The 22,215-nt window shown below is 46.1% G+C and overlaps 1 protein-coding gene across 3 annotated transcripts in view; it reads left to right on the top strand.

The window, feature by feature from the left end:
• Positions 1–22,215, top strand: part of ERICH1 (glutamate rich 1) — a 108,944-nt gene that overhangs the window by 16,822 nt on the left and 69,907 nt on the right. For all 3 annotated transcript variants that reach the window (XR_014327087.1, XM_082863911.1, XM_082863910.1), the window contains exon 3: positions 5,542–5,676. Coding sequence is in view for 2 of the 3 variants with exons in the window: in XM_082863911.1 (XP_082720037.1) it covers positions 5,542–5,676 (135 nt within the window). In the remaining variant the exon portion in view is untranslated. The remainder of the gene's footprint in view (positions 1–5,541; positions 5,677–22,215) is intronic.

Raw genomic sequence — 22,215 nt, forward strand, 5'->3', positions numbered from 1 at the left:
TTTTTTTTTTTTTTTTTGCGGTACACGGGCCTCTCACTGTTGTGGCCTCTCCCGTTGTGGAGCACAGGCTCCGGACGCTCAGGCTCAGCAGCCATGGCTTACGGGCCTAGCGTCTCCGCGGCATGTGGGATCTTCCCGGACCAGGGCACGAACCCGTGTCCCCTGCATCGGCAGGCAGACTCTCAACCACTGCGCCACCAGAGAAGCCCTATTTTTTAAAGATAAAATTCATTTAATCTAAAGTTTACCATAACCATTTCAAAATGTACAGTTCAGTGATTCTTAGTATACTCACAATGTTATGTAACCATCACCACTAATTCCAGAACATTCTTTTCACCCCAAAAGAAACCCATATCCATTACAGTCATCCCCATTCATGCCTCCCTGCTTTCTGTCTCTACAGATTTGTGTATTCTGGACATTTTGCCTGAGTGGAATTGCATAATAGGTGACCTTTTGTGTCTGCTTCTGTCACTTAGCATGTTTTCCAGGTTCATCTGAATTGTAACGAGTATCAGTGCTTCATTTCTTTTTCTTGCTGAATAATATTCCATTCCGTGGATATACCACATTTTGTTTATCTGTTCATCGATAGATAGATATTTGGGTTATTTCTACTTTTAGGCTTTTATCAATAACGCCACTTTGAACATCCCTGCACAAGTGTTTGTGTGGACATGTGTTTTCAGTTCTCTTGGATATAAACCTAGAAGTGGAATTGCTGGGTCATGTGGTACTCCTATGTTTAACATTTTGAGGAACAGCCAAACTGTTTTCCACAGCAGCTGCACCATTCTTCATCACACCAGCCATGCAGGGGGAAGGGGGGTCCAGTTTCTCCACACCCTTGCCAACACTTGCTATTTTCTGTTTTCTTACCCTACTAGGCTAACCATCCTAGTAGGTGTGAGATTGCACCTCACTGTGGTTCTGATTCCCATTTCCCTGATGACTGGTGATGTTGAGTGTCTTCTCATGTGTGTGTTGGACATTTGTGTATCTTTTTTAGAGAAATGTGTATATAAGTCCTTGGCCCATATTGTAATTGGATTGCTTGTCTTTTTGCTGCTGAGTTGTAAGAGGTGGTCATAATCTGGACACAAGAGCTTTATCAGATACATGATTTGCAAATATTTTCTCCCATTCCATGGGTTAGCCTTTCACTTCCTTGATGGTGTCTTGAAGTATAAAACATTTTAATTTTGATTAAGTCCATTATATCTATTTCTTCTTCTGTTGCTTGTGTTTTTGGTGTCATTTAAAAAACTGTTGCCAAATCCAAGGCCACAAATTTTTTACATCTGTTTCTTCTGAGTTTTATAGTTTTAGCTCTTACATTTAAGTAATTTATCCATTTTGAGTTAATGTTTGAATATGGTGTGAGGTAGGGGTCCAGATTCATTCCTTTGTCTGGATATCCAGTCATCCCAGCACCACTTGTTGCAGAGACTGTCCTTTCTCCACTTGGCACCCTTGTCAAAAATCAATTGTCCAGGGCTTCCCTGGTGGCACAGTGGTTGGGAGTCCGCCTACTGATGCAGGAGACACGGGTTCGTGCCCCGGTCCGGGAAGATCCCACATGCCGCAGAGCGGCTGGGCCCGTGAACCATGGCCGCTGAGCCTGCACTTCCAGAGCCTGTGCTCCGCAACAGGAGAGGCCACAACAGTGAGAGGCCCGCGTACCGAAAAAAAAAACAAAAAAAATCAATTGGCCATAAATGTTTGGGTTTATTTCTGGGCTCTCAATTCTGTTCCATTGGTCTCTATGTCTGTCATTATGCCAGTACCACACTGTTTTAATTACTGTAGCTTTGTAATAAGTTTTGAAATCAGAGTTAAGAGTCTTCTAACTTCGTTGTTTTTCAAGATTGTTTTAGCTAGTCCCTCGCAATTCCATATGAATTTTAGGATCAGCTTGTCCATTTCTGGAAGAAAAAAAAAAAGGAAGTTGGAATTTTGATACAAATTGCACTGAATTTGCAGAACACTCTGGGGATTAGTGCCATCTTAACAATATTAAGTTGTTCAATCCATGAATTTCATCTAGCTTTCCATTTAAGTCATTTTTAATTTCTTTTAACAATGCTTTGTAGTTTTCATTATAAATTTTATACTTAAAAAAAGTTTATTCCAAAGTATTTTATTCTTTTTGATACTATTGTAAATGGAATTGTTTTCTTTTTGGATTATTAATTGCTGGTATATGGAAATACTAATAAATGCTTTGACCTTGCATTAGGCAGTGGTTTCTTAAATATGGAAATATAGATTTTTGTATGTTGATCTTGTATCCTACAACTTTGCCAAACTTAATAGCTCTAACAGTTTTTTTTGTGTATGTGGATTTTTTCAGGGTTTTCTATATACAAGATCTTATCTGTGAGAAGAGATGTTTTACTTCTTCCTGTTCAATCTGGATGCCTTTACTTCCTTTCTTTCTTGACTAATTGCCTTGTCTAGTACTTTCAGTATAATGTTGAAATGAAGTGGCAAGAATATGAATTGTAATCATTCCTAATCTTAGAGGGAAGCAGCCAGGCTTTCTCAATGGAGTATAATGTCAGCCGTGTGTTTTTCATGCTTTCTCTATTGAGTGTAGTGCCAGCTGTGGGTTTTTCATGCATGCTTTGTCATTTGAAGTTCCCTCTAGCCCTAGTTTCTTGAGTGTTTTTTAATCCTGAAAGAGCAACATATTTTTTGAAGCAATATGCCTTGGGAATTTTGAAGAAAAAACAATTCATTTGCAGCTAGAAAAAGAGAAATCTTGGCTAAAGACAAAACAATGAAATCACAATCAAATAGACAAATACAAGTTGTGGGCAGGTCATATGAAACATTCTGTAAAGGTCATCTGAGAATTTGCTTGAAGGCTTGATGCTTGTGGAGGACACAGTTTGGCGATAAGCAGAGCTGCAGGTATGTCCAAGTCTTTTCAGTGTTGGAAGAAGCAGCCAAATGAGGAAAGGGGCCTTTGTCAGTCAGTCCTTGGATGAGGTTGAGAAAATGTTCTTTGTACAGTTAGGACACAGCATGCTGATTCTGATAACTATTTGTTCACTTGACAGAAGTGCGTCTGTTTGTTTGTTTGTTAGTTTCAAAAGGGCATTGGTGATTCCATTTGTTCTTAAAGATGAGGGCATGATCTGTAAACGGCCACAACAATCGGTGTGTATGCATTTTGATGAATTTCCGTCACCCAAGAGCCCATGTTGGACCCTTATTATTTGTTATTGCTTTATATCTGTATATATTTTAAAGAGCCAGGTAATCCCAGAAGAATTATAAAAAACAGCCTTGTGCCCCGAGCTCCGTGACACAAATACACCGATCGTGAAGGCTGCGGCCGTCCCAAGGGTGGCTTGGTGGCGGTGCCCTGGTGGAGGGCGCGCGTGTGTGCTTGTGGGCAGGGGGCCATGTGGACAGGCACAATGCAGGGGGAGTCAGAGGTTAGGCATGAAATCAAGCTCAAGTGGGTGTCCTGCAAATCAGACCCAGAGCCAGAAAGGGTGAGAATTATGAACCTCGGATCTCAGCCAGCCGATCAACAAGAGGAGAGCTGATTAAGTTGCCTCTTCTGAAGCCTCGCGGCCAGCCCGGTGTTCCTAGGGAGACGGTGGCCTCTGTCAGCAGTGAAGGGGGTTCTGACATGCCTCGTCCAGATCCCCAAGCCTCACCCTGCAGGCCCGATGTGTGGGCGAGGGGATGCTGTGGCCCTGCTGAGCCCCGAGCCCTGAGCAGTGAAACACAACATCTGACTGCCGTGCAGCGATGAGCCATCTTCTACCAGAAGAGACGGGAAACCCGGGCCGGGAAGCTGCGCTCTGCGCCTGGCCACCCTGACACAGACAGCAGATCGCCTTCCTCAGCCCACAGGCTTGGCCTCAGATGAGTGTGTGCTCGGCATGGGAGCATCGGGAAGAGCTCTGCCCTTAGGTGCATCCTTGCCCTTCATAACAGGCATCATATCCTGCCTCGGGTCCACGGCGCCGCCTGTATTCATCCTGATACTTAAGTGAGCAGTAGTGTTTCCAAGTTCTGTTAGCTGATTAAAAGCTCCCAAAAGTATTCTGTGAAAAATGATCAAATGTTGATGTCACCCGACAGCGGATGGTCTGCCTGGAAGCACATCCCTGCTCTGCCCTTGATCCTGGCGGTAACGTCCCTGCTCTGCCCTTGATCCTGGCAGTAACGACACAGTCATTAATCAACTGGATGGATCAGATTAACATAAGAACTACATTCTTGCCCCTTAGCTTCACAAAAGTGAAGTATATTGATGGCAGAAGAATTTGAAAATGTTCCAAAGCTTTCACAATTTAAATGTCTCTCAACCACACGTTCTATGTGCATTAGTGATTTTGCTCAGTCCTTTTCGTTGTTTTTAAAGTAAAATATTCATTTTTCTGAGAAAGACTAATGGGGATATCCACTTGTGTTGGATAAAGGTTACTTTGCCATATCTTGAATGAGAACATGAAGATTAGAGCGTCGATCCTGCCCAGTGTTGAGAGCATGGCAGCAGCACCGGAAGCTACCTCTCCGGACGGTGCAGCTCAGCAGGTCCACTTCCAGGAATTTGTTTGGAGGAACCCTGTGGTCAGTGGTGCAAAGTTATGTACAGCCAGGATGGTCATAGCAGGTGCTTGTAATAGTGAAAATTTAGAATCAACCTCCATATGCAAAATTTAGGACAGTGGTTAAATTATAGTTAAATTTGCCAATGACGTGGACTATCATGTAGCCTTTGAGAGTATGTGAGTTTAAATGTATCTTAATATTTTATCATATTCACTTTTTTTTTTTTTTTTTTTTTTTTGCGTTACGCGGGCCTCTCACTGCTGTGGCCTCTCCCGTTGCGGAGCACAGGCTCCAGATGCGCAGGCTCAGCGGCCATGGCTCACGGGCCCAGCCGCTCCGCGGCATGTGGGATCTTCCCGGACCGGGGCACGAACCTGTGTCCCCTGCATCGGCAGGCGGACTCTCAACCACTGCGCCACCAGGGAAGCCCCATATTCACTTTTGAATGATATTATACATATAATATATACGTGTATAATGATGCGTGATCCCATTAAGGCGTGTGTGTGTCTGTGTGTGGCGTGATCCCATTAAGACGTGTGTGTGTCTGTGTGTGGGTGTGAACAGACACACACACTGCATACATGTTGTTAGCATATAGAGAGAAAAAGATCCAGAAGGTTATGCACCAAAACGTTGAGATTCATGTTGTGGTCATGAGGGGTGTGTTACATGGAGTCTTTTTATTTTCTGCTTCTTATTCATGAATTAGTTATGTTTTTATACCATATTATAAAACCCCAGAAGTTTACATAATAAGTAACTTAATGTGAATTTACATAATCATAGCTCACCCCTTGTCCCTGTCTGGGTGTAGAGCTTAGTGGCTCTGCTGGCAAAATGCTTGGCTGACTGACATCAGTATTTACGGCTCTGGCTACCCATCTTCAGTGAAAGTGGCTGGAGAAGCTGCTCGGCAAGTAGACGTCTGATGGCATCTGTCCCTGCTTCTTCCTGCAGGTGGTGACACTCGGGTCCAGCCTGCGCGACGGCTCTATACCGTGGGCCTGCCTCCTGAGGGGTGGGTCCCCCCTCCGCGGGAGGCCCCCAGCTACTCGAGTCCTGAGAGCTCCTCCAGCGGCGAAGACATAGGAGGTAAGACTGCTGACAGCCTTCGGGGTCTTCCAGGGTCGTGATTCCATCTGAACTTTAGCGGGGCTGAGCGTCTCACTGCTGTGTGGTCTGCAGTCGTCAGAGATGCCTGTAAGATCCACAGCAGGAAAAGCTCAGGCTGGGAGGAGACTTAAGGCTGGAATGTGATCGCAGCCTCATTTGTTAGCAAGTTAGGGGAAGTCTGGCGTTAATACATCCAAATGTGAAAGTGCTTCTCTTGTTAAGTAGGACTTTTTTTCTTGATTTTCCAATTTTTTCAAAATTTCTGAGATTGTATATCAACTTTGTAATGATGAAATAACTTATGTTGCATCTCTTGTGGAAAATTGAATGATGATATTTGCTTTTGCTGTTGGATGTTTTGTGAGTGAAGGAAGATCAAGGGTCAGGTGCTCTGGTGGCGGTGCAGAGGCTGCACGTTACATTCTTACTGTAAAAAGTCAAATGGTAGTTTTTTCCCCTTTTAATTCATCATTTCGGAACTTCCTTAAGAGGAATTTGGAATTTTCCCCAGTTGATTTTTAACAAGTAAAAACTAAGAAACTCTGTACCATAAACCTTAACTTGAATATCAAGAAAATATGATTTTCTAGTAGATTGATCTTTCTGACTTCCTAATTAAAGCATCAGAAACCATAAAACCAAAAATGGGATAGCTAAGCAGTAATATAGTCATCTATTCAAGCCCTGTTGAAAATCTTTGGAATATAATTATTGGATAAATAGATTATTTCATTCAAAAATTAAGCTATGTTCTTATAAAGATAAATTATTTTGGTGACATACTCCATTGTGTACTTAGTATATTCAATTGAAAAATGCGGACTCATTCCGGGGCTGTTGCCCACAGTGAGCTCTGCTGCCCATGCCTCCCAGGCGGGTCTTTGGGCAGCATCCCAGCTGAGAACCTTCTGGGTGCCCTTGACTGAATGCATTGCCGAGCTAGAGGGACATCCTTCCAGGAGATGGGAAAGCGTCTCAGCAGCTGGACACACGTCCCTGTGGTAGTCACTCTTCCTGGCCCTCAAGTCCCAGTGCCACCGCCTCCAGGAAGGCATGGGGGTGGCCTGGTGCCACTCTGCTCTAGCAGGTGAGCAGTGGTCAGGGCGAAGCAGAGAGATGGGGAGTCGATGCCTAGGACACATCCCTCTAATTACCATGGTAACCTGCACATCCCCGGCGACTTTCATTGTACCTTTGGCTCCAGCAGGTCCCAGGTTACATTTCTGCAGTTGCTTCTTGGCAGGCCATCCTGTTCATGTCCCTCTTTCTGTCCTCTGGTTCCCGGGAGCACACAGGTTCCAAGGACTTTCTCCCAGAGGCTGTGGTCAAGGAAGGTGTGGTGCGCCACCATCTCCCTCAAAGGAGAGACTGGACTGGGAAGGAAGGTTGGGATCTCCTTGCAGGACATTAGCTCCATCCCTGAGGTCACAGGGTGACATGTCCACTTTGCTCTGCCGTTCTGACTCCAGCTTCTGCCCTGACCCCACACCTGAACCCCACTGCTGCCCCAGCCCCATGTGTGTCTGTCCCACAGCAGGCGGGCCTGGGCTCCTCGATGACCTCCTGGTGGCCACATGGCTCTCCCCGGCTGGGGACAGGTCTCAGCTTTAAGAAGTGGTCCTTTCTCTCAAGAGGCCCTGTGAGCTCAGTTCCATAAGTCAACATCACTGAAAACATTGACCCAGGTTTTCAGAAGAGCTTTGAATAACTCCTTCATGCACTTCTAGCTGGGAAGTTGATATGTTTCTATCTTGAACACTTGTAACTCATCTCCAGTGTTTCAGTTCACTTTTCTTACTGTTTCTCTAATTTTCCCCTTTGTGAACCCATTTGACAAGGTGGGCCGCTTCAGGGGTCTAAAGTGAGAAAGTGGAAGGAAGTGTTGATGATACTGTTTAAAATGAAAGATCTGGGCTTCTCTGGTGACGCAGTGGTTAAGAATCCACCTGCCAATGCAGGGGACACAGCTTCGAGCCCTGGCCTGGGAAGATCCCACATGCTGCGGGGCAACTAAGCCCGGGCACCACAACTACTGAGCCTGCGCTCTAGAGCCCACGAGCCACAACTACCGAGCCTGCGCGCATAGAGCCCGTGCTCCGCAACAAGAGAAGCCACTGCAATGAGAAGCCGCGCACCACAACTAGAGAAAGCCCGTGCACAGCAACAAAGACCCAACGCAGAAATCAATCTTAATCAATCAATCTGCCAAAAAGTTTTTAAAAAATAAAATGAGAGACCCTTCAGAGAGGCGTGAGAGGCCACCGTGCTCAGCCGGGAGGCATGTGTCGGGGGTCGTTAGGGTTCGATAGGGGGCTGGGACAGGAAGAGGGACGCCTGAGCCGGGACTGGCGGGGCGTGAGGCGTGCAGACCCACAAGGCTGAGAGCGGGAGGGCTCCGCAGTCTTATTGGTGGCACTGAAAGCAAAGAGAGCGTGAGGACTGGAGTCGGAAAAGAAGGAAAAGTCCAGAGGTGACTGTGTCCACTGTTGATGGTCATTTGAATGCCCAGCACCAATAAGCCAGTTCAGTAGTGACTCCTCAAGAAGTTGGGAAGGAAGAGGCTTCCCGGTCGGCTGCCCCGTCTGCGGCCGCCGAGTCCTGCATCCCCTCCCTTGGCCCGTGTGGGGCGGCAGGTCTGGTGGCACCCAAGGCTGACCCCTCCTCACCTCAGGGCCTGGTCCGGTCGCCCCGCCCGGTACTGCTCTCAGTGGGTGTCGTGCCTGGGCAGGGAGACTGGGGCTGATGGTGCACGGCACCCTTCCAGGTGGTCTCAGTTCTCACCCGCTGCAGGTAACGGTGACAAGAGCTGGGTCCCGGCTGAAGGAGAGTGCCGGCTGCCCACCTTCCCTCTGCCCCGGCTCCCCTGACATGGACTGAGAGCAGGAGTGACTTTTTTTTTTTGGATAAATTTGAATTCATAATTTTTTTTAATTTATTTTTGGCCGCGTTGGGTCTTCGTTGCTGCACACAGGCTTTCTCTAGCTGCGGTGAGCGGGAGCTGCTCTTCCTTGCGGTGCGCAAGCTCTATGCACGCAGGCTCAGTAGTTGTGGCACATGGGCTTAGTTGCTCCATGGCATGTGGGATCTTCCCGGACCAGGACTCGAACCCGTGTCCCCTGCATTGGCAGGCGGATTCTTAACCACTGCGCCACCAGGGAAGCCCAGGAGTAACATTTTTAAAGGCTGTGCAAATCCTTTGTGAACTCTGCCGCTGTGCAAATCTAAACTGTTGTTGCAAGCATTGCCTCACGTGCTCCAGTTACAAAGAAATTCGCATTTCATGAGGCGTCTCTTCTGATTTTGATGTTGGCAGCTTCCACCTGGGTCTGCAGGGGCTCCTTCCCAGGCACACCGGGGTCTTCACACCTGCCGCCTGCCCATGGCGGTGCTCGGTCTGTCCGGGACCCTGTGCAGGGCTGACAGTCCTGTGGACGCTCCTCTGTGTGAGCTCCTGGTGACAGCACTGTGTGGGGACTGGTGCCGTCGACTCAGAGGTTGACAAACTTGTCTTCTTCATACTTACACTGGACTGAGAACCCACATTGAGAACTGGGTGCAATTCTGCATTTCCCTGTTAAGACTGGTTTTCTTTTGATGTGAAACTGTTTTATTCCGATAACTGATGTGTTTTAACTGTAACTGAAATTACTCTTTCCATTTCTCTTGTGAATGTCTGGTCTTCTCCAGCAAGTCCCCCCTTTAACCTCTGTGGACCTTCAGTGCTTTCCTGTCCCTTCCAGTAGGAATGGTCTGTACTTAGCCAGCCTCCTGGTCTATCGATTTTGTAACAAAATTTGTCCTTCACATTTGCATCTCTATGGCTCATTTACCATTTTCGCGGGCTTCCTTCTGCCCCTTCACCTTTATTAGCTGAACCAAGAATTCAGCCTTTCAACAGAGAGCAGTAAGCCACCCACATCCCTTTAGAAACAGAATTGTGACTATGGTCTCAGCATTTCAGCGTTGGCTCTGGCAGTGAGCCTTCAGCAGCGCGGCCCCATGGCCTGCATGCGCATTGTTGAGAACGTAGGTGATCTTGGCGAGTGACAGGTCAGGTGCACTTACCTGGTTTGAAACCTGCTTTTCACAGCCACCACTTTCTACACCATCATCTTCTCCTCTTTTCCTTAATTAAGTATTCTTGCTAGCTGTCCTTCTCTGCCTCCCCTTTCCAGCTTTCAGTGTCTCATCTCTTATCAGCAGGCGCTTGTCCTTGGAGCCGGACCCCGTGCAGCCAAAGGTGCGTCCCTCCTCTGCGGGCACGTGCATGCTGCCGTCATAGCAGCTTTGCAGAGGTCCTTTTTTCATAATGAAAAGGCAGGAGTTCCTGCCTGCCACTGCCAGCAAGTGAACTTCTGGAACCTCTACACAGAAACTTTACATTTACACATTTTACACAGAAATAAGAACGTCAGTTTGTTTTATAAACTAAAAAACAGGCCAGCCTCTAGGAAAGAGGGCCTTTTCTTCTGTTACTCCAACCTTTTTTTTTTTAAAAAAAGAAGAATATTTTGTTTTTCTTGACCACAGAAACACTTATTATAGAAAAGTCAAGCATTACAGAAAACGCACAGGCAGTAAAACATCACCTAAGGCCACCAGGCTGAGACCCTCAGAAAACATCTTTTGAAACCTCTCCCCTGTGCATGTTGTATATATGCATGCGCAGATTTTATAGAAGTTGTGCCATATCATACAATGCATCATAACCCACTTTCCACACTTAGTGTATTATGGAGGTTTTTCGCATTTCGGTGCAGATAGAGACTCCACCTTCTAAAAGCAGCTGAGATCTACTTTATGAAAGCAACTTGTTTGTAGCTAGGCCCCCCTCCCCTGCACCGAAAGACACCTGGAACTTTGCCTGGTGCTCGATAAGCACTTTGCACATGAACATCATTGTACACACATGGTACATACATGCAGTAGTCTGATTCCTTCCTGAATATAAGCTCTTAGAAGTGGAAATATTAAGCGTAAGAGTCCATGTGTTTCTAAATTTGAAGACATAATAACAAACTGTCTTTCAGAAGGCTGTTCCAATTCTCATCCCTGAAGGCAGCCTAAGGAGATCCCCTCTCTTCCATCGCCTGGACATTTTCAGTCTTTTAAATTTTAGCTAATTGTTTGGACAACATATATCTTACATTTTCATGTGAGAAAACTGTGTGTTAGGGAAATTCTTTCTAAGCCTAAGAGCCTAAATGACAGGTTTGACTGTGAAGAAATTTAAACTTTCTTTATGGCAAAGGGCACTATAAATAAGGTTCAGAGCAAAGGACAGAATAGGAGATGATCTTTGCACATTCCACAATAGATGAAAGTTAGCTTCCTTACCATATAACAAGATATTACAAATCAATAAGAAAAGAAAAGATCACCCCAGTAGAATGAGCAGAACAGATGGCGACACCCAGAGGGACAAATAATACTCACAAGCACCTTTGTATGGCTCCTGTTTTTATATATATATATATATATATATATATATATATATTTTTTTTTTTTTTTTTTTTTTTTTTTTTTTTTGCGGTACGCGGGCCTCTCACTGTTGCCGCCTCTCCCGTTGCAGAGCACAGGCTCCGAATGCGCAGGCTCAGCGGCCATGGCTCACGGGCCCAGCCGCTCTGCGGCACGTGGGATCTTCCCGGACCGGGACACGAACCCCTGTCCCCTGCATCGGCAGGCGGACTCTCAACCACTGCACCACCAGGGAAGCCCCTTTATATTTTTATATGAAATGTTTGACCCATCTGAGATATATTTTGTTAGAACAAAGTGTAGATCCATTTTTTAAAAAAATAGATTTTCCTTTTTAAATCCTGCACTTTTTCTTCAGTTACCTGTTACTTTTCCTTGATGGTTTCGAAGCCATGTATGTGATGGACCACGTTCCACATCCACGGCTCTCTTCCCGGCTTCTGCTCACCCGTCTTCCCCGACCTGCATTCCTCAGCGGCTGCCCCGCTGGCTCGTGGGCTGGATGGGCCTTCACCATGGGGGCTTCCTCGTGCCTCTTTGCAGGCCGTTGGGTAGATGCAGCGTCCATCCCTGTCAGCAGGACGGCTGGGGATCCCTGCCCTCATCTGCACCTTCCCTGGGGCCACATGGGCATTGCAGAGCCGCGCAGAGCTGAAGGGCCGTTCCACGAGTCACGGGGAGCCCACGGAGGGGGCACTGCACCTGGGTCGGAGAAACCCGACCCATCTGGTTTCTTTCTTCTTTTTCCAGAAGAACTCTTAGTTGTGAATGAGTGATTCCCACGTTTACCGATCTGTACATCGATCCGTTATTCGCGTCTTATATAGCTATTTACATTTCTTTGTGACCTTTTCCAGTATTGCTCTCTGGACTTCATGACGGTGCCGCTGTTTGGCTTTTTTGGCTATCATAACGTACTTTATGAACTTTTTGCAGACAGCCAAGTTTGTTGAGGGCTGAGACTCTGTAATTAGGTCATCTCCGTATTTCAGGAGCCACCTCCACAGAGTTCCCCGACCTGCATGTGCTGGGCTCCCCTGGTAAACGTCACCACCAGGAGGGCTCCCACGCCCTAGAAAGTGAACACCTGGGCAGAGTCTGGAATGCACGGCTTTCTTCTCCTTCCGCTGCCACAGCTCCACGCCACCTGTGAGGGTGCCCGGCATCCTCCACACTCTGCCCTTTGCTCCTTCAGCTGCCACTCCGAGAGGGTATAGTTAGGCCAGAATTCACTCCTTGAAGTCACTTCCTCCCGTCCCCGTCCCCGTCCCAGGGCCTCCAGGGCTGTGGGCTCGAGACTCAGCACGGTCTCAGGGTGCTCTGACCCAGGCGCCACCCTGGACCTGAGAATACTGGCCAGCTCCACAGTCCAGGGATGCACTGCAGGCTGGTCCCGCTGCACTGTCAGAGCTGTGTGTCAGCTCTTCCCAATGTCCTTGTTCTCCTTGTGAGAACACGGGGGAAGCCTGGTCAGATGCCTGGTCACTTCCCTCGCTGCCGGCTGGTCGTCTGCTTTCCTCTTCCCTGGGCTGCGTCCCTGCAACAAAGTACACTCAACACCTGAAGCATTTAATAATTGCACACACCTTGAACTACTTCCTCTCTTTGTGCCTTTTCCAGAATTTATGTCTGTATTGAAGATACCTGCCTTTTTATAACTGAGTATAGCATATCTATGATGTTATACGTTACTTTAGTTGTTGTAACAGTTATGTTCATTGCTTGCTGGGTGCCAGCAATCTGGCATCTGTTTTTGGATCTGTGGTTTCAGTGACTGAGAGGTGCCCCTGTCCCTCCGGGTGTCTTTTCTTTTTTTTTTTTTTTTTTTTTGCGATACGCAGGCCTCTCACTGCTGTGGCCTCTCCTGTTGCAGAGCGCAGGCTCAGCGGCCATGGCTCACGCGCCCAGCCGCTCCAGGGCATGTGGGATCTTCCCGGACCAGGGCACGAACCCGCGTCCCCTGCATCGGCAGGTGGACTCTCAACCACTGCGCTTGCTGTCTGGGCTGTTTCCCTGTTTTTCCTTGCTGGGATCTTGTTTTGGATCTTCCTCTGCAGATGTCTTCCTTTTCCAGATTTCCTATGAAATCTGACTTGCCTTTGGTTTCAATTCCTTCGCTAAGGTCTGTGGCGCAATTCCCCGGCGCGTCACCGTCACCGCGGTGTCTCACTCTCAGGGTCCTCGTGGCCCCGCCTCTTCGGTGACTTTCTCGCTTACAACTGCCCTCTCCAATGCTGTTTATAACGGGAAGCGAGACCCCCCCATCTGTCTGGCTCTCATCAGAGGGTGCAGTGGGGCACTGGCGGGGCAGCGAGTCAGTTTGGGACACTGAGCCCCTCTGCCTGGTGACTCTGCCTCTGTCAGGGCTCATTCAGGCTCGTCGCGTCGCTCTGGATCTCCTGTGACCTCTGCCCCTGCCTGCTAAAGTAGCCCAGGGGTTCCCGTCTGCTCCTTCCATTCATGTTCTTGCGAGTCGGTCCTGCTGGGGCCCAGCTCTGTGCTGGTCGGTGCGTGGGCTCCCGTTCGCTCACCTCACACACGTCGCCTGTGTCCGTCTAAGACCTGCCACATTTGCTGTCACCCCCTTTGTTGATCTGCTCCCCCCTCCAGCCAGCCAGGCGGGATCGGGTCGGGTAAGGCTCCGGCTTCCTTCTAGCCTTTGCCCCCTGCTCGGTCCCTCCCGTGTGGGGACCTCTCCTCCATCCACATCCTTCCCTCCGCACGTCCTCTCTTGGCCTCCCTTACCCCGCCCCCCACCACGACACAGAAGTGCCCCCTCCCTTTGCCTTCCATCCAGTATCTGGTTATTTCTGTAACTTTCTTGCTCTTGCATCCTCACCTCCAGCCCCTGGGGGACGGAGCTCCGACTTGGCAGGTGGCAGAGTGAGAGTGAAGGGCCCTGGGTTTGCAGCCCCACTGTTGACTGTGGGTGCCATCTTCCTTACTTCCCTGAGCCTCAGTTTCCTTGGCCACCTGATGGGGTAATAATCCTGCACTAGCACACCACACGCTTGCTGTGCCAATTAGATTGGGTTTGTGCAAAGCTTGTTCAAGCGTGAGCACTGCCAGCTCTTAATTCCCTGAGGCACCAGCGCCTGCTGGTGTTAAGTCTTCAGTCAATATTTGATGAACCAAGTTGTGTAATTATTTATAAAAACAGCCTGCAAATAAGGAGCAGTCCTCTCTCCTCGTATAATCACAAGTGGTTGACTGTATTGACATGGTTTTTGTGTTCAGATCAAGCTGCAAAGTCATTAAAATCAAGTCATTTTGATGGAAAGCTATTATGATTAGTATTCTAATAGCAGGCTCTGGTTGAAATAGTTATTAACTTCATGTTAACTTTTGGAAGCATGAGCTAAATGCACAGTTCTAATGTGGCTTCGTTGTGAGTCAACCATCCTTTCAATGAGTTTTGACAGCTTTAGGCCGCAGTTCTAAGGCAGATCCATCTTCAGATCTCACTGGCTCTGTTTGGGCTGAAGAAACCCTGATGCGTGATTTCTCTGAGCTTCCCAGGTGCAGAGCACAGCAGGCACTCTAGCTTGTTTGACTAATAAGGTGCAGTTTTCACCAGAGGCCACCGGAGTCAAGGTAGAGTCCTAGGCAGGCTCTCAGCAGAGATTCTCTGACCGGCGCCACGTTCCATACACATACTCTCTCAAGGGCGCAGCAAAGCCAGACTCAGAGTTAGCAGGCTTTCATTCTTGTCCCGGTGATTTATTGAAATGAGACTTAAGACATGTAATTGTGTGAAAGCCTTTCCTTTCTCACAGGTTACTTGGGGGCATCTGAGGGACAGTAGAGGTGGTGTCATTCTGAACCACTCTTTTCTCTCAGTGAGTTGAGAACCCTCACTTAGACCAGCTGCCTCTGCCATGCACTGTCAACAATGTGACATAAAAGGCTAGACACGGAAGAGAGTTCATGCGTTCTTAGAGCACCTAAAAAGGACCTAGATTGTTTCTAGAAGACTAGAACTATTTTGTACGCTCATGTTTTTGTTTCTTTGGCATCTTATTGGCACACACACCTGATACCCTGGATTCCTCTCAGTCACAGTGGAGTGAGCTTGCATAGCTTTAGGTGTATGATTGACCAAGGACTATGTGGGTCAGAATATTAATTTTGAAATAATTTACCAGTGGAGTCTGCACAGCTCTTTAACCTGTCTTTATAAAAAAAGAAAACCCACATTTGTTCAGATTGCCATTTATTTTCTTAAAGTATATACTTAATTTCCAAACCATTGTTGGCACATATTCATAAGAAACTTGGATTAGAGAAATATTTAGATCTTGGTAAACCCGTACACCACCTTAGCTTATTGTTAAGCGAATGCATTACAATAATAGAACAGATTATGAATACTTCTTTGGATATTGATTAATATTTCTTCAACTAATAAAATGTATTGATTAATATTTCTTCAACTAATAGACATTCCATAAAGAGATACTGAGAAAAGAAGGTGGGAAATTATTTAAGATGAAGATGTCCACTCTTGGCACTTTATTCAGCATAGTATTGGAAGTCCTAGCCAGAGCAATTAGACAAGAAAAAGAAATAAAAGGCCTCTAAATTAGGAAGGAAGAATTAAAACTGAGTCTATTTGCAGATGACATGGTTTTATATATTAAAAACCCTAAAGACTCCACCAAAAAAAAAAACCTGTTAGAATGAACAAATGAATTCAGTCAAGTTGCAGGGTACAAAATCAGTTTACAAAGATCAGTTTCATTTCTTTACACTAACAATGAACTATCAGAAATCAGGAAAACAGCCCAATTTACAATTGCATCAAAAAGAATAAAATTCCTAGGTAGGAATAAATTTAATGGAGGTGAAAGATCTATACATGAAAACTATAAGACATTGATGAAGGAAATTGACAATGACAAATGTAAATAAATGGAAAGATATTTCATGCTCGTAGATTGGAAGAATTACTATTGTTAAAATGTCCATACTACCCAAAGCAATCTACAGATTCAGTGCAATCCCTATCAAAATTCCAAGGGAATTTCTCACAGAAATGGAACAAATAATCTTAAAATTTGTATGGAACCACAAAAGACCCTGAATAGCCAAAGCAATCTTGAGAAAGAAGAACAAAGCTGGAGGTAACATGCTTTCTGACCTCAAACTATATTACAAAGCTGCAGTAATCAGAACAGTGTGATATTGGCATAAAAACATACACATAGACCAATGGAATAGAGAGCCCAGAAATAAACCCACACATATATGGTCAATTAATTTACAACAAAGGAGCCAAGACTGTACAATGGGGAAAGGACAGTTTCTTCAATAAATGGTGTTGGGAAAACTGGACAGCCACATGCAAAAGAATGAAACTAGAACCCTGTCTCGCACCATACACAAAAACTAACTCAAAATAAATTTAAGACCTGAATGTAAGAACTGAAACCATAAAACTCCTAGAAGAAAACATAAGTGGTAAGCTCCTTGACATCAGTCTTGGCAGTGACTTTTAGGATTTGACACCATCTGTATCCTAAAATAATGAGGTAGCATAAGAATCTTGCGAATTCTGAATGTAAATTCCATTGCATTTTCACAGCCAGTCAGATTCTTAATCTCAAGGTAATCAGAGCCAAACGGGAGACTACTTGCAACAAAAGCATCCGGTGTGAAGTAGCAATTGGTCATGGTAGAGCCAGAGTGATGGATCTCCTCTGTGTCCAGAGGCTGACCTTGTGAAGGTGACCTTACACCCTGCTCCCTGCTTTGTCCTGGGCCATAGAAGCCATTGGCTGCGTGTGAGACTTGGCTTAACTCATTGACAGCCCAAGGAACTCCCTGTTAGTAAAAAGTCAAGAGACCCAGACTTCCTACCTAAGTTCACCCTAATCTATCTGACTGGGAGAGAGAAAGCCTGACTATGAGAGTCCTTTCTGGTTGTATGAATACCGAGGAGTGACTCTGATGATCAGCAGATTTAAACGCACCACGTGTAGCCATACTTCAGTCTCCAAAGGACAGTTGATTCATATTTGTGGAAACGATAAATAAGCAGCTTTTGCTCTTGACTTCCAGAGCACATGGGTTCTGTCCCCTGATTGCACCATCTCTTTCTGCACCGTGGCTGGATCTGATATAACGAGCTCTTTGATTGAACCTTGTGTGTCAGACATTGGAGGAACAACCGTGATGATAACACAACCCTTACTGCTGTAGAGCTTAGAGGTTAGGGAGTGGAATAAAGTCAGTAACAGACTTTGTCATTCAGTACTAAGTGTTATTAGCGATAGAGACCAAGCGCCATAGGAGCACAGCGGATGGAGAAGCTAACCTTGGGAAGTCTTATAAAGCACTTGAGATTTGAACTGGTAAGAAAAGTTTGGCTCATAAACAAGAGGAACGATTTAATTTTCGACAGAGAATGAAGAATCATGAAAAGGTCTGGTATGTTTGGGGTAGAAAATGTTATAAAGGGTCAAATTTATCATTTTTCCATATCTTTATAAATTATGTTACATTACTCGGAGTTCTGCATGTAACCCAGCCAAACAGCTACGTTCTTTTTAAAAGCAACTGACAAGGGATTAATCTCAAATATGCAAGTAGCTCATGCAGCTCAATATCAGAAAAACAAACAACCCAATCCAAAAATGGGCAGAAGACCTAAATAGGCATTTCTCCAAAGAAGACATGCAGATTGCCGACAAACACATGAAAAGCTGTTCAACATCACTAGTTATTAGGGAAATGCACATCAAAACTACAATGAGGTATCACCTCACACCAGTTAGAATGGGCATCATCAGAAAATCTACAAACAACAAATGCTGGACGGGGTGTGGAGAAAAGGGAACGCTTTTGCACTGTTGGTGGGAATGTAAATTGACACAGCCACTGTGGAGAACAGTATGGAGGTTCCTTGAAAAACTAAAAACAGAACTACACATACAACCCAGCAATCCCACTCCTGGGCATATACCCTGAGAAAACCATCATTCAAAAAGAGTCTGTACCACAGTGCTCATTGCAGCTCTATATACTATAGCCAGGCATGGAAGCAACCTAAGTGTCCATCGACAGATGAATGGATAAAGAAGATGTGGCACATACATACAATGGAATATTACTCAGCCATAAAAAGAAATGAAATTGAGTTATTTGTAGTGAGGATGGACATAGAGTCTGTCATACGAGTAAAGCAAGTCAGAAAGAGAAAAACAAATACTGTATGCTAACACATATATGTGGAATCTAAAAAAAAAATGGTTCTGATGAACCTAGGGGCAGGACAGGAATAAAGGCGCAGATGTAGAGAATGGACTTGAGGACATGGGGAGGGGGAAGGGGAAGCTGGGACGAAGTGAGAGAGTGGCATGGACATATATACACTACCAAATGTAAAATAGATAGGTAGTGGGAAGCAGCCGCATAGCACAGGGAGATCAGCTCGGTGCTTTGTGTCCACCTAGAAGGGTGGGATAGGGAGGGTGGGAGGGAGACGCAAGAGGGAAGAGATATGGGAATATATGTATACGTATAGCTGATTCACTTTGTTATACAACAGAAACTAACACAACATTGTAAAGCAATTATACTCCCATAAAGATGTGAAAAAAAATTATGTTCAATTATGTGTAGCCATTGCCCAGTGATCTATAGGTTATGCTGGAAATGTTAAAAGAAGAAAATTGACAGATCTTTGTATCGATTGTAATGCCTACATATCATATCTAGGTATTAACATGCATTACTGTTTTTCAAAAGAAATATTGAACCGTGTCTGTGTGAGTTAACTGGATATTCTCCACGCTAAGTCGCATCAAGATGTACTTAGGAAACAGACACGAAGATGTCTCCTTTGGGGAAAAGGCCTCTAAGCACCGGCTGCCGAGGTAGATGTGAGCCCATGTCGGGTAGCACACAATTAGGGTGGTGAAGTCCTCCTGCAGTAACCGCTGTCCCTCATTTGTGAGAAAACGAGAGACTCAAGCAACAAATACGTAGCATCGAAAGGGCATTGAGTGATGAGTATTTCTTCAGATCAAGTAATTAGTCCTGTCAGTTACCATGAACAAGACGCGGAAAGAGCAGGGTGGCCGTGTGACCTCTGGCCCCAGGAGCCGGATGTCCCCAGCCATTGCCTCCTGCACGAGCCCGTGGTGAGCGTCCGGGACGGTGCCGTGCTGTCCAGAAGCAGAAGGACTCCCCCACCTCCGGGAGCGTGAGCCCTGGGAGTGATGCAGGGGCATGAGCTGAGGTGGAGACTCGGGTGCCACGTCTGCTGACCCCAGGGCAGCATGGGCGCCCCTGCTTCTGCCTCTGCGGAGCCCTCATTACGGGGAGGCCCAGGGACAGCGAGGCTCCCTGCTGCTCTGGGGCTGCAGTTCCAGTGTCCGGTGGGGTCCTTGGGATTGGTGCTCTCTGCCAAGGTTGCCGCTCGCCAGCGTTACCTCGCGACCCTGGTTGCCGTGCGGGTGGGCGTCCTCCTTGCCGTGCTCGCGTCCTGCTTCTGTGTCTGCAGGCTCCCATGCAGCCTGTCTGTAGGGCCTGGGGGCCTTTTGGACTTACAGTGGTGCCGTCTGTAGCTGGCGTCCCCGTGAGGTCTGACACTTTCCCTACTCTTGTTGCATCGCCAGGGCCTCCGGCAGGGAAGCAGCAGGGTGAGGGCTCCACGTGCAGTGTCCCTGCGGGATTTTCTCACCTTCCATCGCATTTCGCATTTCCCTTACATTTCTAGTTTGCTACACGTTTTCATGATTTGTTGGTGTTAATATTGATTGAATACTTTATATCACTACAATAAAACGGTTAATATTTTGTTTAGAAGTTTTGTATTGCTCTTTAGGAGAGGGGTTGGCCTGCAACCTTCCCGTCTTTCAGTGTCCTCATCAGGTTTTGAAAGAACTGTGTTGTCCTCACAAAGCGTGTGGTCACCGTCACTGTGTCTGTTCTCCAGAAATGTTTTGTATGTTGGGCGTTTGTTTCTTCCTTAAATGTTCCTTAGAAGTCAGGTGAATCCACCTAGGCCTGAAGTTCTTTTGTGGGATTATTTTTAACTAAAGATTCAATTTTGTAATAGATATAGGACTATTAAGATTTTCCGTTTCTTCATGTGTCCAGTTTGGTATGTTGTACTTTTCTCAGAATCCTCCATTTCATACAAACTATGTAATTTATTTGCATAGAGTTGTTCACAGAGCCATCTTATTGGTCCTTTCGCGCCTACAGGATGTATGTTAACACACGCCTTCACCCCACGCTGGCCTTTATGTGTCCTCTGCTCGTCCCGTCCAGTCTTGCACTGTTCGTCTGTTTTCTTTCTTCACAGTGTCAGTGCTGGTTGCTGTCTCTGTTGGGTTTTCTTTTCTCTTCCTTTATTTTGTGCTCCTCTGATTGTTATTTCTTTCCTTCTGCTTTCCTCAGGTATAAGTTGCTGTTGTTTTTCCAGCTTCTTTCTTACTTATGTGATTGATTTTTAGACTTTTTTCTTTCCTGACATATTTAAGGTTATAAATTCACCTTTAAGTAGAATTTAGTGACATCCCATGTTTTGAGTTGTCATAATTTCATCAAGTTTAAAATAATAATTTTTCCTTATTATGAAAGCAGTATCTGCTCAATGTCCTACAGTTGGAAATCAGAAAAATACAATGAAAAAAAAAAAAACCTACAGTCACAGCACCCAGAAACCACAGTTAACCCCACAGGTCTGGCATCTGGACCTTCAGTATCTCAGTGTGTATTAAGTTTTCCTCTTAAGAAGTGTGCACACACACTTATATGAAAAAGTATGATACTCTTATGTTTTACACCCTTTTTTGCCACCTCCTCCTTCTCAGATTCCTGTTTTATAGTCTTTTAGAGTAGCAGGCTGATAGCATAATCATCCTCACAGGGCAGCATTCGTGCTGTGCTCTCACCACTTGCAAAGAGAGATGAACTGGAGGATGACGTCAGTAATTGGCTCGGCTGGAAGGGCCTGGAGAACGGAGATATCGGGGAATAAATGAGAGCAGCTCTCCGGATGCCACTTTTGGTGGACAGTGAGGATGCCCCCAGATGACTGCACGCTGGTCCCCAGATGGCTTTACTGTGACTTGATAAAGCACCCTATGGATGACTTCTTTTCGAAATCAATAAAGGCAAGAATAGACCCCAATGAGGAGAAATGTAATATTTTCTTTTTTTAAACTGAATCTGGAAAATTTTTTAAATTCCATAAGCAGTGGTCATTTTTCAAACATTAATATTTTACAAGACCAGCTCAAGGGCCAGCTATTCAGAGATACTCATGAATCAGGTGTCTGTCAGCGACACTAAGCAGGTCTCTAAAATCAGTTAATATCAACTTTCAAATGAAATAGGAAAATGCTGTGTTCAGTCATCCACTGGTGATTGAGAAGAGAGAGAAAATGTACCAAGTATGGGACTGTATGACAGTGTCACGTCGTGATTTTATGAGGAGTAATTTGGGCTTCATGCCAAGTTGCAGGCAGCACCAGGTCTCCTGGTTGTCACGTGTATCAAGAGAAAACTGAGGACTCTCATTCCAGAGTCAGGGGAGGACGCTCCCCGTATCCAGAGGCAGTGTCTGGTTTGATGGTGACGCGAAGCTGCAGGGGAGGGGGCCTTCCGTGTCACACAGGCCGGGGGGGCGGGTGGACGCTTGTTTAAATGCGCAGGTGGGAGTTTGGCTGCATAAATAGACTCAGAGCCCAGAACAAGAGAAGAAGCCCCCTCCACGGATCAGAGGGTGTGGCCAGCGGGTTCCGAGTCTCAGGCCCCCCATCACAGGAAACACAGCGCAAGGACCACACGGCATCTTCTGTCTGACGTCAGCGGCAGATCAAAGCCTTAGAGTGCAAATTACAGGGAGAGGGATCTTCATTCCACGTAGTGACGCACAGTGTCTCAGAAGTCTCACGCATGGTGTTTGATTTCTCACCATAACCTGTGGTAGGCCTAAGGAGAACCTGTGAGAAATGAGGGTTGTTGAGAAGAAGCGTCTGAGCGTTGATGGCAGCACCGCCGTCCTTGGTTGGCTGGGACGGA

The sequence above is a fragment of the Leucopleurus acutus genome, assembly GCF_964270905.1.
Source record: "Leucopleurus acutus genome assembly, chromosome: 21".
NCBI classification, from domain to species: domain Eukaryota; kingdom Metazoa; phylum Chordata; class Mammalia; order Artiodactyla; family Delphinidae; genus Leucopleurus; species Leucopleurus acutus.